Source organism: Siphateles boraxobius, unplaced genomic scaffold (assembly GCF_051911475.1).
Source record: "Siphateles boraxobius isolate OS27281-9 unplaced genomic scaffold, OSU_SipBor_1 6, whole genome shotgun sequence".
Taxonomy (NCBI): domain Eukaryota; kingdom Metazoa; phylum Chordata; class Actinopteri; order Cypriniformes; family Leuciscidae; genus Siphateles; species Siphateles boraxobius.
Window position 1 is genome coordinate 25,032,442 of NW_027509186.1, and position 27,501 is coordinate 25,059,942.

Sequence of the window (27,501 nt, forward strand, 5' to 3'; positions counted from 1 at the left end):
TAAATAAGTGCAATTTAAATGCTATTGGTGCCAATATTGCAGTTCCACAAAGTGGGCGCCTATAAATGCCAAAGCATCTGACAACATTAGATGCTTGTTTTGTGAGGATTTTGTCATCATCAACAAGGAGCTGATAACAGCTGACCTCGCTTTATCTTGGTTATTTCTGCCACAGTTACAGCAGCCAAAGAATAGCTAACACATAAAGAAAGTGGACCAAGAGCCCAACTAAATCAAACACTGATCACCACAATGGTGACTTCAAATGAAACAAATATCAACATCTAAACCTCTGTTAATTCTAATCAAGATCTTCTGTAGATGTCTGACAGAAATAGTCAAAGTATCTGTATGTTATGTCTGTGATTAAGGGCAGCACAAGTGTCTGAGCCAGAAAGTCTTTCCTTCAGATCTGGTTCTCTCACGATCCAAAGATGTGTGATTTACAGATGTTTAGCAAAAGATGACATCATTTTGCTTAGTGGGAAGAAGCCTGTTGCTCTTCTGCAGCTTCTGGTTGCTTTTCCATCATCTTCACAGCATTAAATATCCCAGTCTAGAGGTGATGTCGAAAGCCTCACGCTCAAGTGCACTTATGGACAAGATTCACACTGAACTGAAGCCACTGAACTGAACTTTTTTTTGCTGGTGAGTGGTGACAATACTCGAAGGGTCGTTCCAAGGAAGTCATTTTGACATTTATGATTAATGTTTTTAAAAATATTTGTTAACTATAGTTTTATTTATCATATGTTCTCATGTTTGTTTTTATTTCTATGTGTTTTTGTTTTAATAGCCTACTGTTTCGATCTGTTTGCTATTTGCAAAGGATAGGCAACTATTTACTGTTTTTCACAGTGGGATTGATGAATTTTTTTAAAACCAGTTAAGTTTGACACACAAACTGTATAATAGCTTATTATGATACAAGGAACACACAACAATTAAAAACAGAAATATAAAAAAAATGTATTGTCATCGTTTTTAAATGAATCGATAATAACAATATTTCGGGTTTTCGGCTTATTTGAAATACTATGAAAATAGTCTCCTGTTGAGTCTCCAGCTCGAAAGATGGCGCTAATGAATCATATTTCCCCTGATCATCGACGATAGTAAAGAAGCATCTACGTCAGCACAGGAAATAAAACGTCTATTTACTGTTTACAATGATGGAGGATGAAGAATTAGAGTTTGTGGAAGATTTGGAGGCGATATTACACCTTACTCCAGAAGTGCAGCTGGCCATTGAGCAGGTAAGAGTTTAATTGGGTTTGAGTCTGTTTTTATTGTAGTGTCAGAGTGTCTTCTCATGAGATGCTAATAGCCGGTTTGATAATTCTCCTTTGAAGCTCACAGTTTTGGTCTTGTCTGTTTTATTTATCATTTTACTTTTTTGTTAACGTAGATAACTGTTGTCAAAACCGACTTTGTTTTTAAAACGAAGGACCCGCAAACGTAAATTTGTCATTGCTAGCTTGCAATTTGATGGGAGGTGTCTAGACAGGGAAAAAGAGATTGACACATTCAAGGTTTTAAACAAGGGAGTCCTTTTAGAATAGGCATACAATGAAGAACTTTAATTGCACTGCAATTTCTATCTAATTATATTTTAATTATCTCTTGGTGATTGTAAAATGTACTAGTAGTGTGTTCTTAACACAATGTTTATTAATGTTTACTAAAACACAGTGAGAAAGAAAAATAACGTTACCTGGACTGAAGAAGCATCATTGGAGAGGAATGATGTGCAGAATGGTATTTCACGGTTAATTGAGCAATAATAATTATCTTCCACTGGCTCCAGTTGAGTCCAGGATAATCAGTAATACAACTGGCTCTTTAGATATATTTAAGTTTTTTTGTGCCACCTGAATGGACTGCAGTGTTGTAAAGCTTGTTGTTCACTTCAGACTCACAGAACATCTTTAGCAACATTGTGGCCAGCTGATCCTCAATCAGCAGACACTGATTTTCTGGGTTTGGGCTTGTCATATGACATCTGTTAAATTTTTAGGTTTTTCCCAGCCAAGACCCTTTGGATCGAGCGGACTTCAATGCTGTTGAATACATTAATACCTTGTTTCCAACAGAGCAGGTGAGTCTGAATTAGAATACTTGCATAATGCTCAACGTTATGAATGTAGGCTACCTTCATTCTGAAACTTTCAGTTCTGAGCAATATACTATTGTATGCTGTTAGCATTGATAATACAAATAATTAATTAATCAAATTTAATGCATGTCTATCTGTGTTTAGGTAACCCATATTGAGGCCAGTGACCATACTACTAATATTTATGCTTTTTTACATTGCGGCCTATTTAATGTTCATATTCTTGGCCACTAGAGAGCGCTACTCTCTCTGAACATGAAGAACTGACTTATGAGATGTTGACTTTTAAAGGGATAAATGAAATGAAAGGATAGCTGATGTATTTCAGTAGTGTTTTTGTCCCCCCCCCCCCCCCACTATCATTTTGTAGTCATTGGCGAACATAGACGATGTGGTGAATAACATACGACTTAAAATCAGGTGAGTTTTCAATATTTAGACCCTGACATGGTCTGCATTTATATGTGGAGATTCTTATTAAATTGATTTTGTATATAATTCTCTTAATCAGACGGTTGGATGACAACATCAGGACAGTGGTGAGGGGACAGACTAATGTGGGGCAAGATGGCAGACAGGTGAGCATTTTGGTTCCACATACATTATTTCAGATCAATGCCATATGTTCTGTTGTGATCCAATCAAGTGATTATAACTTTGAATAATTTAAGATCAAAATAATAAATATAAAGTTTTCTCCCCTTCATTCTTCCATAGTTTTCAGGTTATAGGAATAAATGGCAAATAAATAGCATGGGGTCCAAAACAACATCCCCACTTACTTTAATTGTGTGGACAAAAAGCCCCACATTTTTAAAAATATCTTCCCAAACCTGCACAACTTTCTTCTGTGGAGTACAATAGAACAACATGAGAGTGATTAAATGATGACAGAGTTTTGATGTTTGGGCGAACTAAATAAGTGTTTTTGGTACTCTAATCAAATCATTGTTGTGGTTAAAGCAGCTTTCGCATGTTATTCTGTCCTTGGTAAACCTCTCTGCCCACTTCACAACAGCTCTCGACATTATGGATGTCTTTTGCATCTCTTCCATCTCACGTCTCTGGAAGTGACGAGGTTCTTGAAAGTCCCAGATGCTGTGTCTTCCTGGAAAGGAAGACACACTTTACCCCGAATTTTCCTGTTCTCCGCAACAGTTCCATTCCACATTGTGGTTTAGTGTCCTACTATTTCTTGGATGAGGCTGAACATGTTGATTCAACACAGATCCGCTCTTAATCAGAGCAGCAGGCTGAGGTGAAATGCGATTGGGTTGTTAAAAGTCAATGTGGCTGAAACCGCCAAGTGGGGTCAGCTGAGCTTAAATTACCCAGCATGCACCGCTTTTGGAAACTGGTTGTGTCTGAAGGGATCGCTGTTAACCATGAGTCTCACGGCCTGTAGCCTTCTGAGTTGTTTCCACAGAGCAAAGGAAAAATCCTTTCAGCAGACGGCAGGGAAGTGTGGATTACACATCCCAACTCGAGGCTGGGAGTGATGGTGGAGACAGAGGGAGAGGACTGGAAAGACCCGCTGAAGCTTTTTTTGTTTAGTCTGTGCAGTATTTATCAGTGAGATGGAGACATCCGTGTCTGGAACGGGATCCCAGGGGTCTGCTTGATGACATTTCTAGCTGTGTGGAGGAGGTGGACGGATGTGTTTGTCTTAACTGAGTATTTTAACCTTCTCCCCAGTGGTAAAGAAAATGCTTAAGTTAGAATTGGGCATCGCCAGGCACTTATTTGTGACTGAGTCTCTGAAGTTCGGATGAAGCTGAGGGCTTGATAAATAGTATTTGAGGCAGTCACGCCACAGATGTTTTACCCTGTTTAAAGACCCAGAATCCTCTCTGGTTTTGTTATCGTCTGCTTGCTGTTTGGGTCAGTGTTGTTTTAGAGTAATTGAGATGCTATGGTTTTTTTTAACTATTCTGAATTGGTTTTCAATTGGATATTCTATTTTATTTTTAGTAAGAAGTAGTTTATTTATTTTAGTTTTTTAATACGTGCATACATTTGTATTCGCTTTAGCTGTAGCTATTTTAGTACATCAAGTCAAACTAAATGAAATTGAGAAATGTTTCCTTTGGAACTAGCTGAAATGAAATGACATTTTTATATGGTTTCAGTTAACTATAATAACTCTTATGTGGATCACGTGGGAAGTTGGAGGGGGGTGGGGAGTCTTCCCTGATTTTTCTAAACATTTTTGTGGTTCTTATCAGGACATTTACAGTGTGAGGAAAGTACTATTTTATATTATTGTTAACAGACAGCAACCTATTTGGAAATATTTTCTGAATTGGAAAAGCATTTGACAATGTGGGGAAACTAGATTTGTGATATCATTCATAAAGGAAAGTCAACAGTGGGCCAAAACATTTGGTGTGAATTATTTGAGGAGTCCCTCACTTTGCCTTCCCCTTTGTCTCACGCTGGGTTTGCGCTAATATACATTATTTTCCTCAGTGCTGCAGAAAGTTCCATATAAAAAGTTTGCCATGTTGTTGTTCCCAGATGGAGCATTCAGATGAGTGGTTTATAGCTGTCAGGGAGCCAGTTGGGATCAGGATGTCTTATGTAGTTTTTGGCATCTGGAGCTGCTTATTAGGAATGCCAAGAAGGAGCCTCCCCAAGAATGTAGTATAAATATTTAATCTAAACACACGATGGAAAGTTTGCTGCATGTGTGGTTTTCTATTAGTCGTTATAGGCCGTTCCTGATTGTCCCTTTGGAGTTGTTTTAGTCAACGCAGACTTTGTTGACAGAGGTTTTATCGACTTAATGCTTAGGTTTTAACCCTCTTTAACCCTTGTTTGTTTGTTTGTTTTTTTCTTTTGTTGTATGGCATTTGAGTATGTTAAAATTAATCAATTTTTTAAGTGTTTGTGTTGAAATTGAGCCACTGTACATTTTGCTGATGTCATAAAACTGTCATGTCAACAATTTAATTGAGCTAAATAGTTTAACAGAATTGTTCAGTACATGGAATACAGTATAGATGGGCTCTAACATGACAGTCTAATGCAATCAGGTTTTTACTGACTTTTAAATGAAATTTTACTTTCACTAATACAATGAGACATTAAAATGGATAATACAAAAAAAGAATTCACTTAAGTATCGTGATAACTGCAAAGGAGAGCTACACAAAAGTTGGAGGTTGATAAGATTTTTTTTAAATGTTTTTGACAAAAGTCTCTTATGCTCACAAAGGTTTTCTGTTTTAATGTAATTTAAAATGTATTTTTTAATCCTGTGATGGTAAAGCTGAATTTTCAGCATCATTAGTTGTACCACTTCATATTTTTGTGGAATTTTGTTCAAGATTTTTGAATAAATAGAAAGTTCAAAAGAACAGCATGCATTTATAATATATATTTTTGTAGCAATGTAAAAGTCTTTACTGTCACTTTTGATCAGTTTAATGCACCTTGCTAAAGTATTAATTAAAAAATAAAAACTCTTACTGACCCCTGTCTTTTGAACAGTAGTGTACATCCATTCCACTGTTGCACAATGTTGCTTGCTTTTAGGCAATATTTAAGCAATTTCTCATAACATAAAAATAACTTGTATATCTCAATGTGCTATATGAAAGTTACTCACTAACAAATGTAAATCATAATTTGATGGGTGAAATTTCAAGGCAAATCTCAGAACAATTATGTAAATCAAAGTCTACCATGGCAGAAAAAGATTAAAATGACCATAGACATTTAAAATAGCCATTTTAGTATCACCCAACATGCTTGATATCTTGCAGAACAAAGAAAATTGTAACCCGAAGGTAATGACATTTAATAGAGTATACAACCATAAAAGGGGACAACCAGGCTGTTCATAATCTCTTCAGCATTTTAGAAAATAAATACATGTAGGATAATCATCATTAGTGCACGTGTGGAATGCTGTAAGTGATTGACCACATAATCACAGAGGAAATAACCACACAGTCTCATTCATGCCTGTTAAACTGTCCTAATAATCAACATTTTCTTTCTCAGTGCTCCTACATATTCTTTAGTCGAGTCACAATACTACAGGGAAATGTAGCAGGCATCCCAGCATCCATATCGTCCTGTAGTCTGTGGCCTGCCTAAACCATCTGTATGGGGGGTGGGGTGGGTGGGGAGGGGGGGGGGGACATCCTGAAACTGCAAATAGAGTCCACATGCATAGCAGCTGCTCTCCTTCCTGCCAAATCCAAATAAACCTCTCTCTTTCACTTTCTCTTTTTTTTCTGATCAGCAGTATAATAAGGAGATCCAGAGACTGTCCTCCAACAAGCAGTCCATTTTTCTAACCTCAGAAAATCAACTCTGGATCGCTTTTTCTTATGCACAACTACAACATGGCTGCATCCCAGTAAACACCTGGGCTCTAGTTCTGCTTTTTGTTCAAAGCTGTAAAAAGTCTTGGCATAACCTTGCAATACTGCAATTTGAAGAATCCTTTCTTTGAAGGAAGGATGCATTGCTGTTAACACGGTGTGGCTCAAAGCATCATTGTGTTTTTGAGGAGGCTTGTAAAAGTGGTAAATTCCAGGGGGGCAGCTGGTGCCGGCTGTTAGCATTCCATTTGCCTGTGAAGAATCAAGGCAAAAGGGACGGCCAAACTTTCTCCACTCTCAGCCCAGGCACGTCTCTAAATACATTGGCAGCAGCCAGTATTCCCAATCATCCAGGGCTGCAGTTACTTTTAAAGGAAGTAGTAATTATGCATTGTCAGAGTCCAAACACTGCCAGTGTGGCTGCAGTGGGAGGTGTGCCACTTGCAGTGACTCTGCATTCGAGTGGCCAGGAAGGTTGGATCTCATCAGGGCCAAGCCGGAAGCCTTGTGATGTGGTGGCATCAGGTGGCAACATGTGGAAGGGCCAAAACTGAAGCTGCTGCAGTCTTCGCATACAAGAATGTCAAGTAAAAACTGGTTTCATGAGGCCGTGCAGGCCGTCCCCACCCTGTTGAAGTACAGAAATCTTCCCTCTAAAAATAATATAGTAGCTGAAGGGTTAGGAGGGCAGGCAGGAAGCAAGTTCATTAAAATGTCATTCAGCCTGTATTTTCATATTAAATATGGGTTCATTATTAATTGCTTTTGATGTGGCAGTAAGATTTAGATTGAGTGTCTTTTTCTAATCGCCTAGTTTGAAAGCAATGAAACCAGCCCAACACAAACTGAACTCAAACCAATGAACTTCAGGTTGCTTTTTCACAGAAAACATCGAACTGACAGCGAGCTGTAAGAAAAAGCTACCGCGGTGCTGTTTGGGTCATCTTAGATCTTTTGTCTCCTCTTCCAGGCATTGGAGGAGGCCCAGAAAGCCATCCAGCAACTCTTTGGCAAAATCAAAGACATCAAAGACAAAGCGGAGAAATCGGAGCAAATGGTGAGTAAAAATAAGCCCTCTAGACAGGAACCTAGTCATTTAAGGCCTGAAAGTCGACCCAGAGTAAATAGCCATTCACCACCCACCCACCCCAATAGGCTGGGTAACCAAGGCACAAGTAACTGTGACATCCTGTGGTTTTGTCCACAGCACTCTTTTTGAGCCCCATCTGTGAATGTTATGCAGTGCAGAACAGAGGAAGGGCAAGGGGAGGAAGGCAGGAGAATAATAGCAAAGCTCTGTCCCTGTGTCCCCAGCAATATAAAGAAGGGTGGATGAAATATCGTTACCATATAGGTTATTAGCCAATATTGGAGTGTTTTTAGTATTGAAAAAATAATGATAAATCATCTTTAGTATTGGATCAATAGTAATTGAATTTTTGCTTGTTCATTTAGTCTATTTTTACAAATAGATTACTTGTGCCATCATTTAATGCTCACATACTCAACACTAATAATTGAATGACACTTTTAAAAATAATCTTAAGCAAATCTCGAATAAATATATATATATATCACACTACATTATATTTATATGATTCCTAAATTAACTTTTTCACATTTACGGCTGATTTTAGTTTCTAGTGTTGACCAAGTTGTGTAGACTTTTTTTTTTACCTCATTAGCAATAGTTATATTTATTGCTTATTTATAATATAAATAATATAATATAATAACATTCTTTGGTTTGTTTCAAACAAACGAAAACAAACGTTATTCTTTTGACCTTTCTATTTATCAAAGAATCCTGAAAAAATTCATGTTTTCAACATTGATAAGAAATGTTTCTTGAGCACCAAATCAGTATCATAGAATAATTTCCGTAGGATATTGTGCTATAATATAATATTAGTGCTTTCAAATAGATTATTCGTGATTAATCGCATCTATAATCGTTTTTGTTTACATAATGTGTTTGTATGTATTATCATATTTATATATTTGTGTGTGTGCATGTCTGTGTATATACAGTATGTATACACACAGACATGTATATAGTGTGTATATATATAAATATAATAATATATATACACATATGTAAACAACTTTTTTGTTAGATGCGATTAATCGTGATTAATCTATTTGAAAGCACTAAATATAATATTATACATACAGTAATAATATAATAATAATTATCAGCCAGAGTTGAAATATCAGTGCATACCTAATGTATCTTAAAATAAAAATTCTTCAGGTGAAAGAGATCACACGGGACATCAAGCAGTTGGATCATGCAAAGCGTCACCTGACGACTTCTATAACCACCCTCAATCACCTGCACATGCTGGCTGGCGGTGTGGATTCTCTTGAGTATGTTTATTCAAGATACCTTTTCCCAAGATCAGTATGTTTGCTCATTCATAGTGGTGTGCTAAAAACTTGTACCTCTCGTTGTACCTTTGCAGAGCTATGACTCGAAAGAGGCAGTATGGGGAGGTGGCCAATCTCCTTCAGGGTGTAGTCAACGTGCTTGAGCACTTCCAGAAGTACATGGGCATCCCCCAGATACGCCAGCTCTCAGAGCGGTAAGGATACAATCTCAAGACTCTCTTAACACTGTTTATTTGACTAAATCATGGTGCTGAGGGTCTGAAGATCCTGTTTATGTTTACTGAAGATGAGCACAGGAAGGAAATCTGCTTCTCAGTATCTCATTATTTACTTTTTCCCCCCACTTTGGACTTTTCCCAGAGTGGAAAGCGTCTCTTTGTTTTCAGGCCTTTTCCAGTGGAGGTGCTTTCTCTGGTTTGGGTGGTGCTGTCTACGTCCCCTGCAGGCTCAGAGACTGGGCCTTTTGTTCGGGTAGAAACGAGGCTCCGGTCCCTATGATTCTGCGCTTCCCATTGCTTGTTTATGTTGGATGGGCTGATAAAGCTGTTGTTTCATAAGCATATGGCAAGGAGGGGTGTGTTTGATGTGGAAATATGATTCCCCTGATTGTTCTAAATGTTTCTCTGGAAAAGCATGTATCAGCTGTTCCTTTTCAGTGCCCCTGTAGTCAAGTTTACCCATTCTGTTCATAAGAACTTTCACAGGCGTCCTTGAGTGATGATGAGAGTTTGTTTGGTTGAACGTGCATTTTTACATCAAGCGAATCCATTGTTTTTGTTAAAACAGCATTTAAGTATGCCAAAGTACATCAGCGCTTTCTGACCGCGGCGTGACTCATTTTTTTTTTCTCGTCCGCTTCTTTTGTGGTGTAGAAAGAGATTATATTTGATGAGGGTGGGGATTCTGCCTAGGAATTTACAGTGTAAATAATATTAGCCTCCCCTTTGGTGATCAGATGGGCTGATTTTAGTGATGTTGTTTTGAACTACACAAGCTTAACACATATTATGAGGACAAAAAAAGTCTTGAGAAAATTCTTGTGATGTCTAATTGGATCTTTGTGATGTTTAATATTAGTACATGCCAAATATGGAAAAACTGAGATGCTTTCTTTCCGAGCACGACTGTCCCTAAATGGAGATGTCTGGTTGGTTCTAAGGTGTGGCAGAGATGTTTCGTAGATCAGGGGCGGCAGCTGAGGGATGTGCTGTGGTTCAGACAGTGTGGAGGTCTTAATGGAGCTGGTGAGAGAGCAAATTGGCAGCCATGTGCCACGTTGAAGACTGGTGTCTGACTGGCAAGTGCATGTGTCTCCGTCTCTCTCTTTCACTCACTCTCCCTCTGAGTATCTTGTTGTTTATTTTGGAAGACGCTTCTGCCAGCAACTGAATCAGAAATGAAAAGAGCATCTAATCATCAAGTTGTGGTTCGTCCAGACCCTTTTGGTGGAATTGGGCTTACGTTACACTGTCTCTTAGATTTTTAGTCCAAAGTACAGTTTGACCTTGTTGTTTAATAGAATTAAAATTTACATCTGTTTTCATACAAGTAGCTGATATTTCTGTCTCTGTTCCAATAGTTCTAATTCAAGGCAATATTTTAGGTGGGATCTAGGTATTAGCTATTCACATTGCTCTAATAGAGATTAGCACATAGTTTTTAATGACTGTTTACTTAGAAAAAACATATTAGAAAATAATATATTAATAGAAATAGAAATTATAATATATAATACTTCATATAAAAGTGAGTCATGACATAAATCAAATTTTGATTTCCTGGATCTTTTGACATATAAGAGGTCTTTGTGCCATTAAAACATCCACCATGTTTCATGGTTTAAAACATCCTCATTATTAACAAAGAATTTAATTAAAGGTAGGGTTGGCTAAGTTTTTCAGAAACAATTTTTGTTATACTGGTTGAAACTCTCTTCAGATCCTGATAGCAATCATTAGAATGGAAGTGACCTAAATAATAACAAATGTACATATACCTTCTGTGGAAGTCTTAGGACCAAAAAATGTTTGCCCAATTATTGCATTCGGTCCGAATGCAATAATGGGATGTCCTACCTGCCTGTCAACATATGTATTTCCATACATCCGTGCACCCTGCTCTCATAGTGCGTTCCATGATGCTATGCAGAGTTGTAGACCAGGCGCCACAAACAAACAGCCGCCACCTTTTACAGTTTCTCCTGAACCAAAACAACAACTGCTTTCTCATAATGTTGTAATTACGATGGTAACCTGTGACATTCGTACTTGGAGCTGCTTGAAATTATGCGTTTCTGTGGCAACACTATCAATGGCGAAATTAATCTGTTTATGTCCATTATTATTGTTATGTGCTTTGGGACATGAGGTAAATTAACGTTGTTTCTTGTGATGCTTTGCAGACTCTGCTCTGGCTGTGTGCGTTCATGTGATTTAAAGGACGTGTGGCTTTAGAGACACTCTGAAGGGAGGGTGGGATCTTCTGCTTTTAAAGCTAGCTTGTTATTTCTAGCCTCTCCGAAATTGCATATTCTACCTTTTTAATCAATGTATAGATAATGTTTTCAAAACACTTACTTGCATGCAATAATGAGTGGGTGTTAATACTGTTTCCTAGGCAATGAGATTTTCAAACAGATTTTCAGAATGAAGATGGAAAATACATTTTTTTATATATATATATATTTTTTTTTAATTAATTTTTTGTGGAAAACTTTATTAACATTATAAGTGTGCATTACAAGGAACATATTTTTAAAAATCCATGTCAACCCCTTTAAATTCAGTTATGAAGTATTGTAAAATTTAGCTGGTTTTGCTCTAGATTCTAACATTTGGTGTCTTGACTTTATTGCTCTGATAATCTCACTAGACACCAGGGAATCATGAAACTACCAGGGGCCTATATCATGAAGCCGGTTTAGGTGGCTAGCCAGCTATGTTTCAGTTTAGTTTGCGTCAACCCTGGGTTTTAGGGACCATGAAATTGGTTTGGCTTTTAGCAGTGTTCATCGCCATAGTAACTTACGCTCCACGGCTACCCTGGTCCGGGGCAGGTTATGTTCTAGGTAAGAGGATGCAAACCGAACTTGGACCAATCAGCTGTGAGCAAAGTGACACATGTCTAATGCGATAAAGTCACTCCACCTGTTTCTACTCCAAATTAAAGGTCACTACATAGCAAATGATTTTTATAGACAAAATCGTCTGGTTTTTAGTGATGCTTATTTAGAATAATACATTTGTATGATTTAGATATTATGTAATTATTATACCCTTTATCAATCACACATGTACAATTTTAGTTCATCAATTATTATTACGCAGTTTAAATGAATAAATATATAAAGGTAATATAAATACGCTTTAGCATCAATAAATGAAGCTATAAATGACTACATGTGAGCTTAAATGTTCAATTCTCTCTATACCTTTATCAGGTGTATAAAATAACTTCAGAACTTTTACTTGCACTGATATACAGTAGCGAGACTTTTTCTTTTAGTTGTCCTCTTTCATAGACAGCTGTTTTCTTCTTGCTGTGTAAATTTGTTTAAATTCTTACTATTTTAATACTTTTATTTAATAAGTGAATGGCGCTTTTCTTGCGAGAAATTAATCTCAGTTTCACTCTTTCTCAACATGTGATTGGCTGTTCACTACTTATGTCACACTTAAACTCCTAAACTCAGGATCAAAGCCTGAGTTGACAGAGAAAGTTGATGATCAGCATCATGGTACCAACAAAGCCTGGTTGGATTGGTTTGCTTTTGTCAACTCTAAACTAATCCTGTAACCCTGAGTTTGTTCAACTACCATCATGGTACAGGCCCCAGGTGTCTTGTAAACACTAACCCATTTATTTTGCCCCTCCTCAGAGTCAAAGCTGCACAGAGCGAGCTTGGTACACAGATACTGGCTGACTTCGAGGAGACTTTTCCTGCCCAGGGGTCAAAGGTACAGATATTACGTTCTAATGAAAAGATTACAAATAATCAACTTTTAGTATTAATGCATAGCTAGTCTCTGTATCATTCCTGTGACAGATAAAAAACATTTAGTTTGTTATTTACAGAAATCTGGAGGTCCTAGCATTGTTCTCAGAGATGCTTGCTTGGTGGCGAATGTCCTGGATCCTCGGATTAAGCAGGAGATCATCAAAAAGTTCATCAGGCAGCACCTGTCAGAATACCTAGTTCTCTTCCAAGAGAACCAGGATGTGAGTGTGTCCTTGTGCATCCTGTACATGCAGAAATTGTGCTAAACCATATCTCTTACGGTCTGTTCTGCTGTTTGTCCTGAGTACAGGTGGCGTGGCTCGACAAAATAGACCGGCGCTATGCGTGGATCAAGCGTCAGCTCGTGGACTATGAAGAGAAGTATGGACGAATGTTCCCTGAGGAGTGGTGGATGACCGAGCGCATCGCTGTAGAGTTCTGTCATATCACCAGGTACCCGACTGAACACCTCGCACTAACACTGCATTCACATAATATTGGCTCTTCATAAATTTATTCATGTCATTAGTCCAATTTCTATCCACATTTTTATGTAAATATTGGGATATAGAATGTTGAATTGACATTAAATTTCCATAATACCATTAAAACCTTCTTTTTTTTTTAATTGTGGAGGATTTTCTTTTTTGCCAAGACATTCACATAAACGAAGATCGAATAAATTCCTGAATGCACATCCAAAAAGTCATGTCCATATATCTCAACAAGTCATGTGACTGTATAATAAAAAAAACTCAATTTCTAGTACCATTCCAGTTATTTTTATATTTCACTATATTACTGTATTTTTTATCAAATAAATACAGTTCTGGTGAGCATAAGAGACTAATAAAACAAAAAAAAACTGTACCACCACCAAACCGTTTGAGCTGTAGTGTATGTAGGTACCTCTACATGTTTTGGGGGAATAGAATATAAAGAATATAAAGGAAGGCATTTATAGTGATTATGTATTTTGCTGTCTTCAATGACAAAGCCAGACATTGGTACATTTTAGCATAATGAGTGTTGCCATAGAAACTAATAATTGAGTCTGAAGAGTCTGAGTAGATGTGTAATTACAGTAATTCCGACATGATATCAGCACAGCATAAATCCTCATTATCTTCGTTGCCCCATACAGAAAATATACCTGGGGAATTACATGTGGATTTAGTGGTTCGCTTAGAAGACTAGACATTGTACAGCACACCACTCTGGCATGATTTAGCAAAAGACATAATTGTGCACAGTATGACATGAATGATTAGATGGAAAGGAACTGGTTACATGTCTGGGATTTCAGTAGTGGTATTGATAAAGTCTAAAGTAGGCTATGTGTGTTGTCTATAGTCGAATTCCTCTCGAAGGAGTCATAACAAAACCCTCAATGTCTGGAAAGAACGTTTGAGGTCCACTGTAATCCAATCTAATATATTTCTCATTTTTTTGACAAAACTTTATATAAGAATGGATACACCACACCACCATCTTCTCCCTATGTAGGCTCTCAAATAGGTAATTTTTCAAGCTGTCGGTAACTGGATCTTTCCTTTTGAATACAACACTGATCCACTGTGGTTCCTTTTAACAGCCAAAACAGGCATCAGCACACGCTGGCCTATAAAAGCACTGACCTGAAGCTTTAGACACAGGGTTGTGAGCCGAACCTAACGTGCCAAGAAGGACTATGTCTGTGTTTCATTTGCTTATCAGAATCGAGCTAGCCAAGCTGATGCGAACCCGTGCCAGGGAGATCGAGGTCAAGCTTTTGCTCTTCGCTATTCAGAGGACCACCAATTTCGAGGGACTGCTGGCTAAGCGCTTCTCGGGCTGCACCTTGAACGACGGCCCCGGGGTGAGGAAATGCCACACTTGCACTGTGTTTTGGACCATGCCTGTTTGCGGGCAAAGGGCTTTACTGAGGCGTGAACATGCTGGTAATCTGGATGTTATGTGATGTTTCTTTTCCTTTGCCCTCTTCAGCAGAAAAAACCTGAGATGCCTCTAGAGCCAACAAACCCCTTTCTGGAAGACGAGTCAGGAGAGGACAACGTATCAGAAAAGGAGGAAGATCTGGATAGAGTGAGGCTGCTTATCTTTATTTGCTCTCTATCATGCAGCAATGACCCTATTTGCACCATATCCAGTCTACTCCACCCATCTTCTGATAGAAATTTGATACCGCATTTGGTAGCATTCCAACATGCAATTTACATTTCTTTCTAATGTAGTTTGATTTGACTTGCATCTGAACTCTAGCCTTGATCAGGCGCTTATTCTCTGTAATTGACGTGTTATGAAAACATTCAAGACGCTGTGTGTTTAGAAGTCTTTATTTGCTATGTATTTATCAAACTCTTAACGTGTACTTTAATATAACTACAGCTTGACTTTGGCTCAGGCCCTATACTTATTGCACACTTATTCCCTTTTATCTTCAAATTGGCAATGATGTTCTCCGTTTTAGCTGTTGTAAGAACATTTCTGATGATTTGGGTTCCTCAAAAGTTCACCGTTATCACTGTGGTGTTTTTGCAACAGAATTTCCTTTCACCTTCCTGTCAAACTGTAGCACATGCCAGGGTTAATGTCACTAACTAAAACCCTAAAGCTAACAAAAATGCAAAAAAATTAAGTGAAAGCAGAACATTTAAAAATGTAATTTAATTAAACTCTAATAGCATATCAATGACAATAATATAACACTGGTAAAGGAACCTCTTAAGACATTCCTGATTGAGTAATGTTTTGCTGTTCACAGCCAAAGAAGCCCAAGGCTCCAGACAACCCCTTCCACGGCATTGTGTCCAAGTGCTTTGAGCCTCATCTCTATGTTTACATCGAGTCGCAGGATAAGTGAGTGAAATGTGATGGAACTTTGTGCACAATCATGTCAGACAAGCCAAATGGGAATAAGCCCATTCATTTGGTTTGTGATCGTTTCTCTCTTGTACACCCCTTTTCAGTAGTTCTCTTCTCCGACTCTCCTCCTCACCACTGCGGCAAAAATGGTTCCCATTAGCTGGTAACCACAGATGCTGCCGACAACCTGAAAACTTCAGCTGATTTCTTTCTTTATTCGTCTGTTCTCGCTCGTTACCTCTCTTTTTCCCCACTTACCCTCTCTCTCACCCAAGGGGCTCCCAAGAAAAGGGCTTCTTGTACAGGCCCTTCTCTGGCCCATTAAACACTCCGCTGGCACTGCCTAAAGCAGAATGACCTTTCTGTTAACAATGGCTTGCATTATACCAGTTCACACTGACCTGTCTGGCATGAGAGTGTCCACATTCTTCTCTTGGGGTCAGCATCTATCTGATTACTCAGTGCTGAGAGAGATGGCCTATTTACTGACCTCACAATACAATCGCTGTTCAAAGCAAGTTTAACACATTATGATTTCAGTCATAGTCAGATATGTGGTGCAATCTGTTTTTTTTTAAAGACTATATTAAATGTTTTTGCTAATTTGACTGTTTTCAGTTACCAAGTTTTTATTTTAATTTACTTTGTTTTTTTATTTAGTAGTTTTTTCCAACTCAAAGCAATCCATCATATGCTTTGTCCCAAAAAAGCACATATTTGGTATGCAAATACTTTATTTTATTTTATTGATTTTTTTTTTTTAAATATCTCATTGTGTAGTTTTTCCAACAAAACAGTGTCCACCATATAGCTCTCCCCAAAAAGATCCACCTTGCAAATATTTTATTTCATTTTTAATATTTAGTATTTTTTCCAACAAAACAAAGAGATCAGATTGGTCACCCCAATACCCCAAAAAAGTTCACCTTGCATACATTTTTTTTCTTTTGTTTTGATATTGAAACTAAGCAGTATTGAAAACATTCAAAACATCTTGAACTTCACCCATCCTGGTACCGTTAATAAAATAAATTAATGCATAACCATAGATGAATAAACTACTTAATAAAATACAAAATATGCAAAATTATAATTACCATTTTTTTTAATTTTTATTCTGTTTAACATATGTTGCAATTTTTAAATCCATTCCACAGATTTAAGCAGTGGAGGAAATGTAGATAATGTCTGGGCCTACTGCCGTTAATGTTTTTGTTTTCTGTCTTAGAAATCTCGGAGAGCTGATCGATCGTTTTGTTGCTGACTTCCGGGCACAGGGTCCCCCTAAATCAGGGACAGATGAGGGAGGTGCTGTACTTCCCAGCTGTGCAGATCTCTTCGTATACTACAAGAAGTGTATGGTGCAATGCTCGCAACTGAGCACCGGAGAACCCATGATTGCTCTGAGCACAATCTTCCAGAAGTATCTGCGCGAGTATGCCTGGAAGATCCTCTCTGGAAACCTACCCAAGTGAGTTGAGCCACCTGACTTTCTCACATTACTTTTTATTTGGTCCTCCTCCCTTGTTATGGTAGAATTTTGATCCTCCCAGTTGCTGTGGCTTTTATTCGGGGTGTTTATGCTGTGGTGATGCTTGAGAGGAGAGCGAGTGGACGTTTCTGTGTGGTCGCATTTGTGGGGTTTCTTGTTGCCGCTTTTCAAAAGAAGAAAAATCCCCACCCGCTGCCTTGTGTGGTTGACCCCGTATTGTCTTTGGGAATTTCAAAAGGGATCTTTGTTTTGGAGAAGCTGTCTTGTGGTTTCCATGCAGTCTTTCTTCTGTTTCTTTCAGCGGGGTGGGCTGGAGGGTTGAGTTTGTGTTCTTTGGTAACCATGTTTGTGCTTGTTTGCATGCAGGACCAGCACCAATAGTGGTGGTGGTCTGACCATCAGCAGCCTGCTGAAGGAGAAAGAGGGATCAGAAGCGGCCAAGTTCACAATGGAAGAGCTGTGTCTCATTTGCAGCATCCTAAGCACAGCCGAATACTGCCTGGCTACCACACAGCAGGTGACCAACACGCATGCATCAATTAACATATCATAAATGGATAGTTTTTTTTTTTTTTTTGAATGATGCAAATATCTTATATCATGTCCACAGCTGGAGGAGAAGCTTAAGGAAAAGGTGGACAAGTCATTGATGGAGAGAATCAACTTAACTGGGGAGATGGACACCTTTAGCACGTAATTACCAGTCACATTGACTTGACCCTTAACACTAAATAAAAACATATTTGCCCAAGAAAATTAATTAATAGTTGTTAAGTAATGTTTCCATGAATCTCTCTGTTTGGCAGGGTTATCTCAAACAGTATCCAGCTCTTGGTTCAGGACCTGGATGCTGCATGTGATCCAGCCCTTACAGCTATGAGCAAGGTACTATACCGGTATTATAGCAGTTATCGGCTGATATTAAATCCCCTCCCCTCCTGCTTATCGTACAAAGCAATATTCAGGGGTGGTAAAAGTACTCAAAAATTATACTCGAGTAAAAGTATATATACCTAAATAAAAAATGACTCCAGTAAAAGTAGAAAGTCCTCCATTCAAACATCAATTGAGTAAAAGTACAAAAGTATCCAATTTAAAACGTACTTAAGTACCGAAAGTAAAAAGTAAATATTCAAACTGTAAATATCAATAATTAAACATTGCATATCACTCCCAAAACAATTGATCTGTTTTAATTGAACAAATTATTAGATACTGCAATTAAGAATTTGTTAGATTTGCAATCATAAGAGACAATGAAGCACCTTGCATCAATTCTAAACAATTTCATTAAGTTTAGTGACAGCATATTATGGTGCAAGGACTGGTAGGCTATTCTTTGATACAAATTTTACAATTTCAATTCAATTATTGTTATAAATCTGTTGGTTTATTTGTAGAGGTTGTATAGTATTTACAGTCATTACGTTCCTGTGTATATTGCGTGAATGACGGGTGGTTGGGCAGATATTGTGTTTTGCGGTAGGTGGTATGCCATACGGAACCGTTGCCACTGAAACTGCATATTAACGCACCAGTGGGGCTCGACAGCCTTAGTCAAACGGGTTGGCGCGTATGGTTGGGTTGCGGAGAGATTGTGAGATTGTGGTTAGGTCTCAGCAGCAAGAGGGAAGTAGAGGTCAGTAAGCTGGGCTGAGTTGAGTGGGGGACGGAGGGGGGTGACTCTGGGACACCAGAGTCACTGTCGAGCCCTATTGAGGTGTCGTGGGCTAGTCGACGAAACACTGAGGACGGAAGGTGCCCACTTGAAGACCCTAGAGATGTTCCCTACTCCGCTCAATCCAGAGGGTTGTTATGGGGGGACCGCACTGTGGTTGCAGCCGTTGTGTGTGCTGACGCGCAATACACTGTATTAACACCAGACAGAAAATTCACGTCACCAGATGGAAAGAATGGAAGGAGAAGCATAGGTTACTGTAAAGCTACGTCTTAGTTGGTGATTATCTTGGCGAAAGCCTTGTACAAATCAGCATGAAGTTTTAACATCTACTCTCGTGTAATGGAAATCTTGTGGTTTGATTCCGATCTTGATTCAATAGATTCATTTTGATAAATATTTGGTACAGTAAATGCATGTTAATTTTTAAATTAAGAAAATCTCACCTAATTCTGTAAACATAGGCTACAGAGAGCCCTATCAGCTGGTATTATTACATGTTAAAAATACATGTGATTTTTATTATAATAACAACTTTATAATATTTTAATGATATAAGTAAAAATATAATAAATATATAGTGCACATTTAACAAAATACTAATTTATAGGCTACTAATATTACATATATTATAAAATACACATTTTTCTAGCCAACTAACATACTATGGTCATTAAATGTTTTTTTTTTTTCATGAGGTAAATGTAACGTTATGTGACATTGTTCTCCAGCTGTTTTATTGACCTCTATCCGCAGTTGAAAAACACTGATTTATTGATATTATGTATAAGGTATATACATTTCGGTAAGTTGTACTGTATCTTTCAACATAGGCTACCTATTATTGTTCATTTGTGTTTATTTACAATTAACTAGTAGTAAAGAGATTAACATAGCAGGCGCTAGCTATCTGTCACGTCACATTTAAAAGCTCCAAAACGGTATTTATTGTTTGAATTTCATAATAAAATTGACAGAATCTGAGAGCTGAGAATTTGTTCCATATCAAAAGTAACCTACTCTGTCTTGTCTGTCGGTGTCTATGTCCTCTTTGCTTCGATATTTTTCTCTGCGTGAGAGCGTGTGGAAAGTGTCAATTGCGTGAGTCTCACACTGAATGAGTGAGAGTTGGCAGCTCTGCAATAGACATGTTCCATAACATTAGCTGCATCAAACAGAAGATGTGCAAGATACAAGGGATCTCAGGATCATTGCTGGGCAGAGCTGCACCTTCACCTGTTTCTGCGGTCATCTTCCACAATGGCGAACTGACTGCTATGTGAGCGTATGCTGGCAAAGAGCTCGCGCGTTCTTTTTTTCAAAATAAAACCAAGTTTTTCATTGGTTTGGAAAGCCAGTGTAATAGTTACATTTCCACATGCCTGCTCTAAGTATTTGAGTAAAAAGTCAACTTTGTCTTCAATATTGTAGTGGATTAAGAGTAAAAGTAGATGCAAATAAAACATACTCAAGTAAAGTACAGATCCCCGAAAAAAATACTTAAGTAAAGTAACAAAGTATTTCTACTTACCACCACTGGCAATATTGGGTTTTTAATTGTAATGCTAATTTCCCCTATGTTTACCTTGACCTTGATCTAATACCGGTTTAAAATTAAACCGTAAAAACACAAATATTTAGTATTTTAGTGTTAATTTATTATTTATATACTAGCATAGTGGTTTATTCATATTTTTTATATTTTCAGTTTTCATAGAGTAAATTTGGTTTGTGCTTTTGTCATATGTATTCTTTTTCTACTCAACTTTCATTTTTATTTCAGTCATTTTTAGGTTTTTCATCTAATATTTTTTTTTTCAGCTTTATTTCCATTTTTAAGTTTTAGTTAACAATAACAACATTGTTTATGAGTGTCTTAAGGATATTTATACTAGACTTGAAGTTGATTTTGTATATATTTGTACAGATGCCGTGGCAGAGTGTGGAACATGTGGGAGACCAAAGCCCGTATGTGACCTCTGTAATCATGCACATCAAACAAAATGTGCCCATCATTAGAGACAACCTGGCCTCCACCCGGAAATACTTCACGCAGTTCTGCATTAAGTTCACCAAGTCAGTACCGGAACCACTCACTAATCAGTGCAACAAAGACTCTTTCTTAACACAGGGTTTGCTAAACCTCTGCTAACTGTACTTTCTATCAATTCGTTTCAGCTCCTTCATTCCAAAGTTCATCAACCACCTGTTCAGGTGTAAGCCAATCAGCATGGTTGGAGCAGAGCAGGTAGGTGGAGATTCAGACACTGTGATGTTTGCGTTTCATAGACCTGACTAAGTTCAAATGCGTTCTTTTTTTCTTCTTCTTCTTCTCCTTAACAGCTACTCCTGGACACACATTCCCTCAAGACCGTTCTTCTAGACCTCCCTTCCATTGGCTCTCAGGTGGTCCGTAAAGCCCCGGCCAGCTACACCAAAATAGTGGTTAAAGGAATGACTCGAGCGGAGATGATCCTCAAGGTGGGAACCTTATGTGCATTCACGACCCTTAAACATTTGAGAAATCGCTCAGCTTTCACACAATTCTTTTTTAAACAGGCCTCCCTGATGAGAAGCTCAATACAGGAAAGTCTTTAATGATCAGCTGCTCATAAAGCTCTGTGTGGTGCAGCGCTCGGTTGGAGTTATTTACTAAGCCGTGCACGTCTGGTTTAATGAGCTCTCTCTGAGAGACAGGAAGTGCTCATGCCTTGGCTTTTCTGCCTGCAGCCTCAGCAGTCCACAGTTTAATATTCCTCACTCATAGATCTCTATTTATATGTACATATAAACTTGTAACATACAGTGGAGTTCAAACTTTTTTTTCACTTTACAACTTATGTTAAGTTATTATAATTATTAAGAGAGAAACATGGATTTGAAAGTGAATTTGACGTGATCAGAACAAACTCGTTGTTTGTCCCTATTTTGCTTTAGTGACAGCAGCATTCAAGCTGCTTAAAAGCCTGTTCACACCAAAATGTTCGGCTTAAAAATTTGGTCTTATTTTCTAAATGAAAATTTCACCATCTGACAGTAGGTAGTTATCTGATTGTTGTTCTTCTGCTATTCATTGTCAATTAGCACAATGGTTTCTACGACCAAGTTGTAGTTGTATGCACACTAAAGGCACATGACCAGAAGCGCAAATCCTATTGGTTGGCCAGTTTTCTTCACAATGGAAAGAAAAAGATTTCATATCGGAACAAACTTTCGCTCTGAATGTTTGTCTTAATGTGAACAGGCCTTAAACCTCTTAAAGATCTAATGATTATCTCCCAGAAAGTGGAGGGGAGTCATCTTTAAAGGTTGGGAGGCACAATGATTTCTGACCCATTCATGCACCTTAATTTTCATAAATGGTCAAGGAAAATCGTGTTTCCCATGATATGTCCCCTTTATTATTATGTGTAGACAGACGTTCTGGTTGGGCGTATGAGCTCTGTGTTGTACTATGAAATGCAACAGGAGGAGAGGAGCGTGTGCCTTAGTGAATCTTCCTCTCCCTGATCTCCAGACCCACCACCTTCTCCATGACCCTTATCTTCAGCCCCACATATGGCTTTTCCACAGGCTTTTATGAGGTTCTCCGGGGCTTTCCTGCTCCTGGTCTTTTAACTGCCTGGAATTCAGCCTTTATCCACCTAATGTTCATTCTGGGCTCGGCTCTAATTTTGCAAGATCATGCAAAGAGCATTTAAAAAATGCTATTAGAAAACTTGGGCTACATAAAGGGATAGTTCACCCAAAAATGAAAATTCTTTCATTTACACACCCTTGTGTTGTTTCAGACTTTTAAGACTTCAAAACTCCAATAAAGATATTTTTAATTAATTAGATAGATAAAAAAGGCTGACCCATACTTTCTTGACACAAGAACAAACCTCATTGGTTCTCGTGCGTCAAGAAAGTACGTTTGAGCTTCCGTTCATCATATTTGACAATCTCTATGTATGTGCGTTGATCAATATTTATATTCGATTAAAAGCCTAAGTTAAATCTGTTCATCGTAAAGCGATCGTGTCTCTTCAGAAGACTTTGATTTAACCGCTTGATTTTTTTCTTTTTTCCTTTTTTTTTCTACTTTTCAATGGTTTTAAGAACTTTTTGAATTATGACATTTTTGGAGGAATTAACTTTCAATGGAGGAACCCAAATCTGTCAGGTTTCATTAAAAATATAATCAATTGTGTTTCGAACATGAACGAAAGTCTTATGGGTTTGAAATGGCAATGGTGAGTAATTGATGACAGAATTTCCATTTTCGGGTAACTATCCCTGCAACAGCTGAGTTTGTATCTTTCCATCTCTATATAAGCCCTGAATAAGCCAGATTAGACAATACACTAAACGAATATTGATTAACACATGACCAGTGCCCTTCATTAATTGAAATTCGAAGGTCTGTGTGAAGAAACCTGGCCTTGATCTTGACTTGCATATGGTGGGTCTTCAAAGTCTGGTTGGCGTTAAATGATTGGCTTTGTTGGGCCCCAGGTGCCTCTCAGGTAATTACTTCCATCTTCATTAGCATTTTGCTCTGCGGTTCTGGGAAGAGTCATTCATACTTCATTATGTTCCTTAGCATAAGGGGCTCTGGTGCCATTTGGCCAGGCGTATTGTATTGTTTTGTGCTTAGTGAAACAATGGCACAATCGTTTGCCACCTCAGTCTCGCCTTGTCATCGTTTTTCTTAATCGTTCACGAATTACATCAGTGAAGTGTGACACCGGTTAAGTGGTTTATGGGTGAAATAGGACCTTCATTGCTGGTGGTGGCTTGGCTGTCCACATGATGCTCATTACAGGGTAAACGTGGAGAGTAATCTGTTAAAGATGTCTTTACTTTTTCTCTCTTTCCTTGGGTGGGAACGAGTTCCTGCCCATCCTAGGGCCCAAACCTCAGAGAGATGTGAAGCTGAAGGAGGTAGCGCAAGCCAAGCATGCTGCTGCTGCCTGTGAGACGTGGCTGTTTTCCACAGTCTTCTCTTTTTTCTTTTTTTTCTTGCCTGTCTCACCCCCCACCCCCCATTGTGGCTCTTTTTGGAAATGAATAGAAAGGCAGACTTTATCCCCCTCCTCGCGTTTTCTCTTTCGTGCTCGCTATTCTTTCTTTCTCATTTACGAGGTAACTACAACAAGCCTTCTCGAGCCTTATCCTTGGCCTGTCTCCAGGATGGTTGCTAAGTAAATCACTCTGTGGTAAGGAAGGAACGTTCAGAATTCAAGATGATCTGAAGTGTTCCGTGTCCCGCTTCGTTTTGACCCTTATCCGCATATCCTGGTGTATCCCTTCAGGTACTGAGAGTAAAAAGAAAAGAAAGAATAATGGGTATTGTATAAAGGGAAATGTTGCACAGGATGCTGATTAAGGATGCTGATTATCCCAGTTGTATCTGTCGGCCATGTGTTTTTCTGCCCTGTTACAAATCTAAATAGTCACAAGATATCCAATCAAACATTTTTTTTTCCTCCCAACCTTGGAGGGAAAAGAAACAGATTCACAATGCAGGCCTGTACCCCAGTTAACCTATTTTTACTGCTCAATTCAGATCATTATACCCCACAAAAAAAAATACAGATGAGGCTAATTCAGCTTCGTTCAAGCATAGAGTAATTATGCTGTTAAAATGAGCCTTAAATAGACACTTCAAGTTTTTGTCTTTGTTTAGCACTTTATCTATCAGCTCACTGTATTATGTTGTCTCCTGCTCCCAGAGTGTCATGTGTTCAGAGAACCCAGTTGTAGTTTAGCTGACTTTTCTTTCTTTTTTTTACCTCTCCAGGTGGTCATGGCCCCTCACGAACCATCCGTGGTCTTTGTGGACAACTACATCAAGCTCCTTGCTGACAGCAACCCTGAGACTTTCCAGAAGATACTAGATATGAAGGTGAGTCTGTTTTATTTGCTTCAGGGAAAACTTCCTCATATTTCATGAAATCTGACAACTAGTAGAACAGGAGACCCACATAAAAACTGTAAAAAAACATTTTATATATATATATATATATATATATATATATATATATATATATTTATATATTTATATATATATATTAGGCTTATCGATTTAACACGTTAATTTAATCAATTGGTTATGGAAAAAATTGTTACATTGATTAATGTATTTACCGTATTTGCTCCGCCCCCGAGGTCATCATACATTTCATAGTTGATTGGGGACGAACATGAAGCAGGGCAACAACTCACTGCGGGATATAGCTTATAGAATGCCCCTAAAATCCTAGATATACAAGGGCATTTTTGCCCAAATGAGTTATTCTCATATTTATATAATATGATATACAGTAGTTAAGGAATATCACAGGAGTAATGAGTGCAAATGTGAAATACCCATGAATCTCATTCCATTATTTATGCAACTGTAATTGCAGTGTAATTCATTCAAGTTTGTGTAATAAATTCCATGTTGAATCAAAAAAATATATATAACGCAATTTTTTTTGTATATAATGACAATAATGACTTTAAATGTTCCTTTGGGGGTAATTTCTCATGTAGTTAATTTCCAATTTGTGAGCGAATCAATCTATTAGTATTGAGTCAGATCTTTTGAAAGAATAAGTTCAACTGGTTCATAAACATCTCTAACTGATTCATTATAGAATAAATCAAATTGTAAAAAATGTTTAAAAAAGTGTATATATAAATTATTATTTATCCATTAATCACAAATAATTGAAAAGATCTTTTGAAATTCATTGGAAAAGATCTTTGAAATTGATTGGCCTCTTTTACCCCTAAATCTATAGGGTCTGAAACGGAGTGAGCAGAGCACCATGCTGGAGCTTTTCAGACAGAGGTTGCCCACTCCGCCCTCAGGACCAGACGGTGGCCCATCATTGTCCTTCAGTGCCCCCACCCCTGAACAAGAATCTTCCCGTATCCGCAAACTGGAAAAGCTCATTAAAAAGAGAATTCAGTAAATTAGCAGGAACTCTATTCTTATCAATATACTAAAGTGAGCGCTCTCTTTTGTGCATGGCCTGACAACTTGTCTCCGCTGGAGTTTTATCATGCTTAAAATGGGATGAAAATAGTACTGCTATGTCTTTTGCATGTATTTATGTTTGGTTACAGATCACTGTTTAACTTTGAGGCTTTCATGACTTGTATTACTATAAGCCTTATGATTCAAGTCTTTTCCTTTTTCCTGAACCTCAACACATTACTGGCATGAATGAGTCATTTTGCCCCCCCCCCCCCCCGGCCCTTTTTTTTGGCTCCAATTTACAACACTAATACCCCCAGTGTCATTTACTTTGCACATTTCACTGAAATATGCTTGCACTTAAAGCCAAACAGAGGGCAGTGTGGCCCAGAAAAGAAACCTGCTGCTATTCTGGCACAAAGTCTTCTGCCCTGGGATTTACAACATTTAAAATGATTTAAAGCCAACATTTTTATAATTGTCCCCTCACTATAAGAGTAAACGGCTGTGTGGAATTTGGCTTTTGCTCTGGGTAAAGGTGCCTGTGGAGAAGAGGACTGATATTTCAGGTCTCAGGTACTCCACCACAGAGGAGCTTGGGATTTCCTGTCTCCTCTGAAATGACAAACCCTTTGTTTTGGTTTTAAAAATAATTTCCCAGTGAAAAATTTGGGGTGAAAAGAAAGAAACACTCACATTGTAGATATTTTTACCCTGCAGGAGCTGTAAGGAAGAAATATTTACCACTTGTGTTTTCCCATGCTAGAGATATTTTCTCCGCTAACAATAACTAGTTCATGGGAGATTATTGGAATGCAGAAATGTGGATGCATTCTTTTACTTTACTTCATCTACTGTTTGCTTTTGTAAAGATAGTATTTGTTTTTGTCCATTGTTTGACATAACTTATTTTATAGTCCTTTTAATAGATGATTATATGAACTCCGGAATCGGTTTACTGTACTTTTCATCATCATTTCATCACACTCTCCTTCATAATTTTTTTTTCTCTGCACATGGCTTTGTACTTGTTAAAAGACCTCAGCAGCAGTGTATATCAAAGCTAAAATGTGTGAAATGAATGTATGATTTATGTGTTGGATGGGCTATTGTGATGTGTGAGTTTATTGCAATATTATTTGCAAATATTTCTGCTATGATTTATACTGTTGATTGCTTCTAATGAAAACATTCCTGCCTTCTGTGAATATGACAACATCTTTTTAATGTCAACTACAGATATAAATTCTTGTCAATAAAAATCTGTTGATTATTGGCATTGATAAACTTGTTGTCTTTGTCATTTTCTGTATGATGGATGAGCCAATAGTTGTCTGATATTTTCTGTATGTATGATCGATGGATGGATGAACTGAGGGGTGTGTGTGTGTACACTCCTGACCCAAAAAAAAAAGTGGGCCAAGCCAAAAATGGCAAAATATTTAGTGGTCTTTTAATGGTCTTAAGCAATTTATTCTCAAATCACTGAGTGGGAAATTAGCAACGATTGCACAAATACTGTAGATAAAGTAACTTGGCATGGAATAGCCTTTCCCAACTGGCAAACAGCTTTTTACAGGAAGTGTCAGTGTCGTTCCATTCAATGTTGATGTTCATACAGTTCATGAGTAGATGAAAAATGTTTACTACTTAGTATGAGTTTAATGTGAGAACAA

General features: G+C 37.9%; 2 protein-coding genes across 3 annotated transcripts in view; one reads left to right on the plus strand and one right to left on the minus strand.

The window, feature by feature from the left end:
- slc35f2l (info solute carrier family 35 member F2, like) overlaps positions 1-1,783 on the minus strand; it is a 29,576-nt gene extending 27,793 nt beyond the window's left edge. The window contains exon 1 of the mRNA XM_077208332.1: positions 1,715-1,783. The gene's annotated coding sequence lies outside the window, so the exon portion shown is untranslated. The remainder of the gene's footprint in view (positions 1-1,714) is intronic.
- On the plus strand, positions 1,091-27,112 carry vps53 (VPS53 subunit of GARP complex). 2 transcript variants are annotated; one of them, XM_077208330.1, is made up of 22 exons: positions 1,091-1,256; positions 2,018-2,098; positions 2,487-2,536; positions 2,628-2,694; positions 7,421-7,507; positions 8,705-8,820; positions 8,916-9,035; positions 12,719-12,797; positions 12,916-13,059; positions 13,149-13,291; positions 14,555-14,696; positions 14,828-14,923; positions 15,603-15,697; positions 16,932-17,174; positions 17,562-17,712; positions 17,806-17,888; positions 18,002-18,080; positions 20,801-20,949; positions 21,052-21,121; positions 21,217-21,354; positions 24,659-24,763; positions 25,647-27,112. In XM_077208330.1, the coding sequence occupies exons 1-22, from the start codon at positions 1,170-1,172 to the stop codon at positions 25,818-25,820; spliced, it is 2,499 nt and encodes an 832-aa protein (XP_077064445.1). In that variant the 5' UTR covers positions 1,091-1,169; the 3' UTR covers positions 25,821-27,112. The 2 variants fall into 2 exon arrangements, with proteins under 2 accessions (XP_077064445.1, XP_077064444.1); XM_077208329.1 differs by having other exon boundaries at positions 1,097-1,256; positions 14,825-14,923.
- Positions 27,113-27,501: the final 389 nt, after the last annotated feature.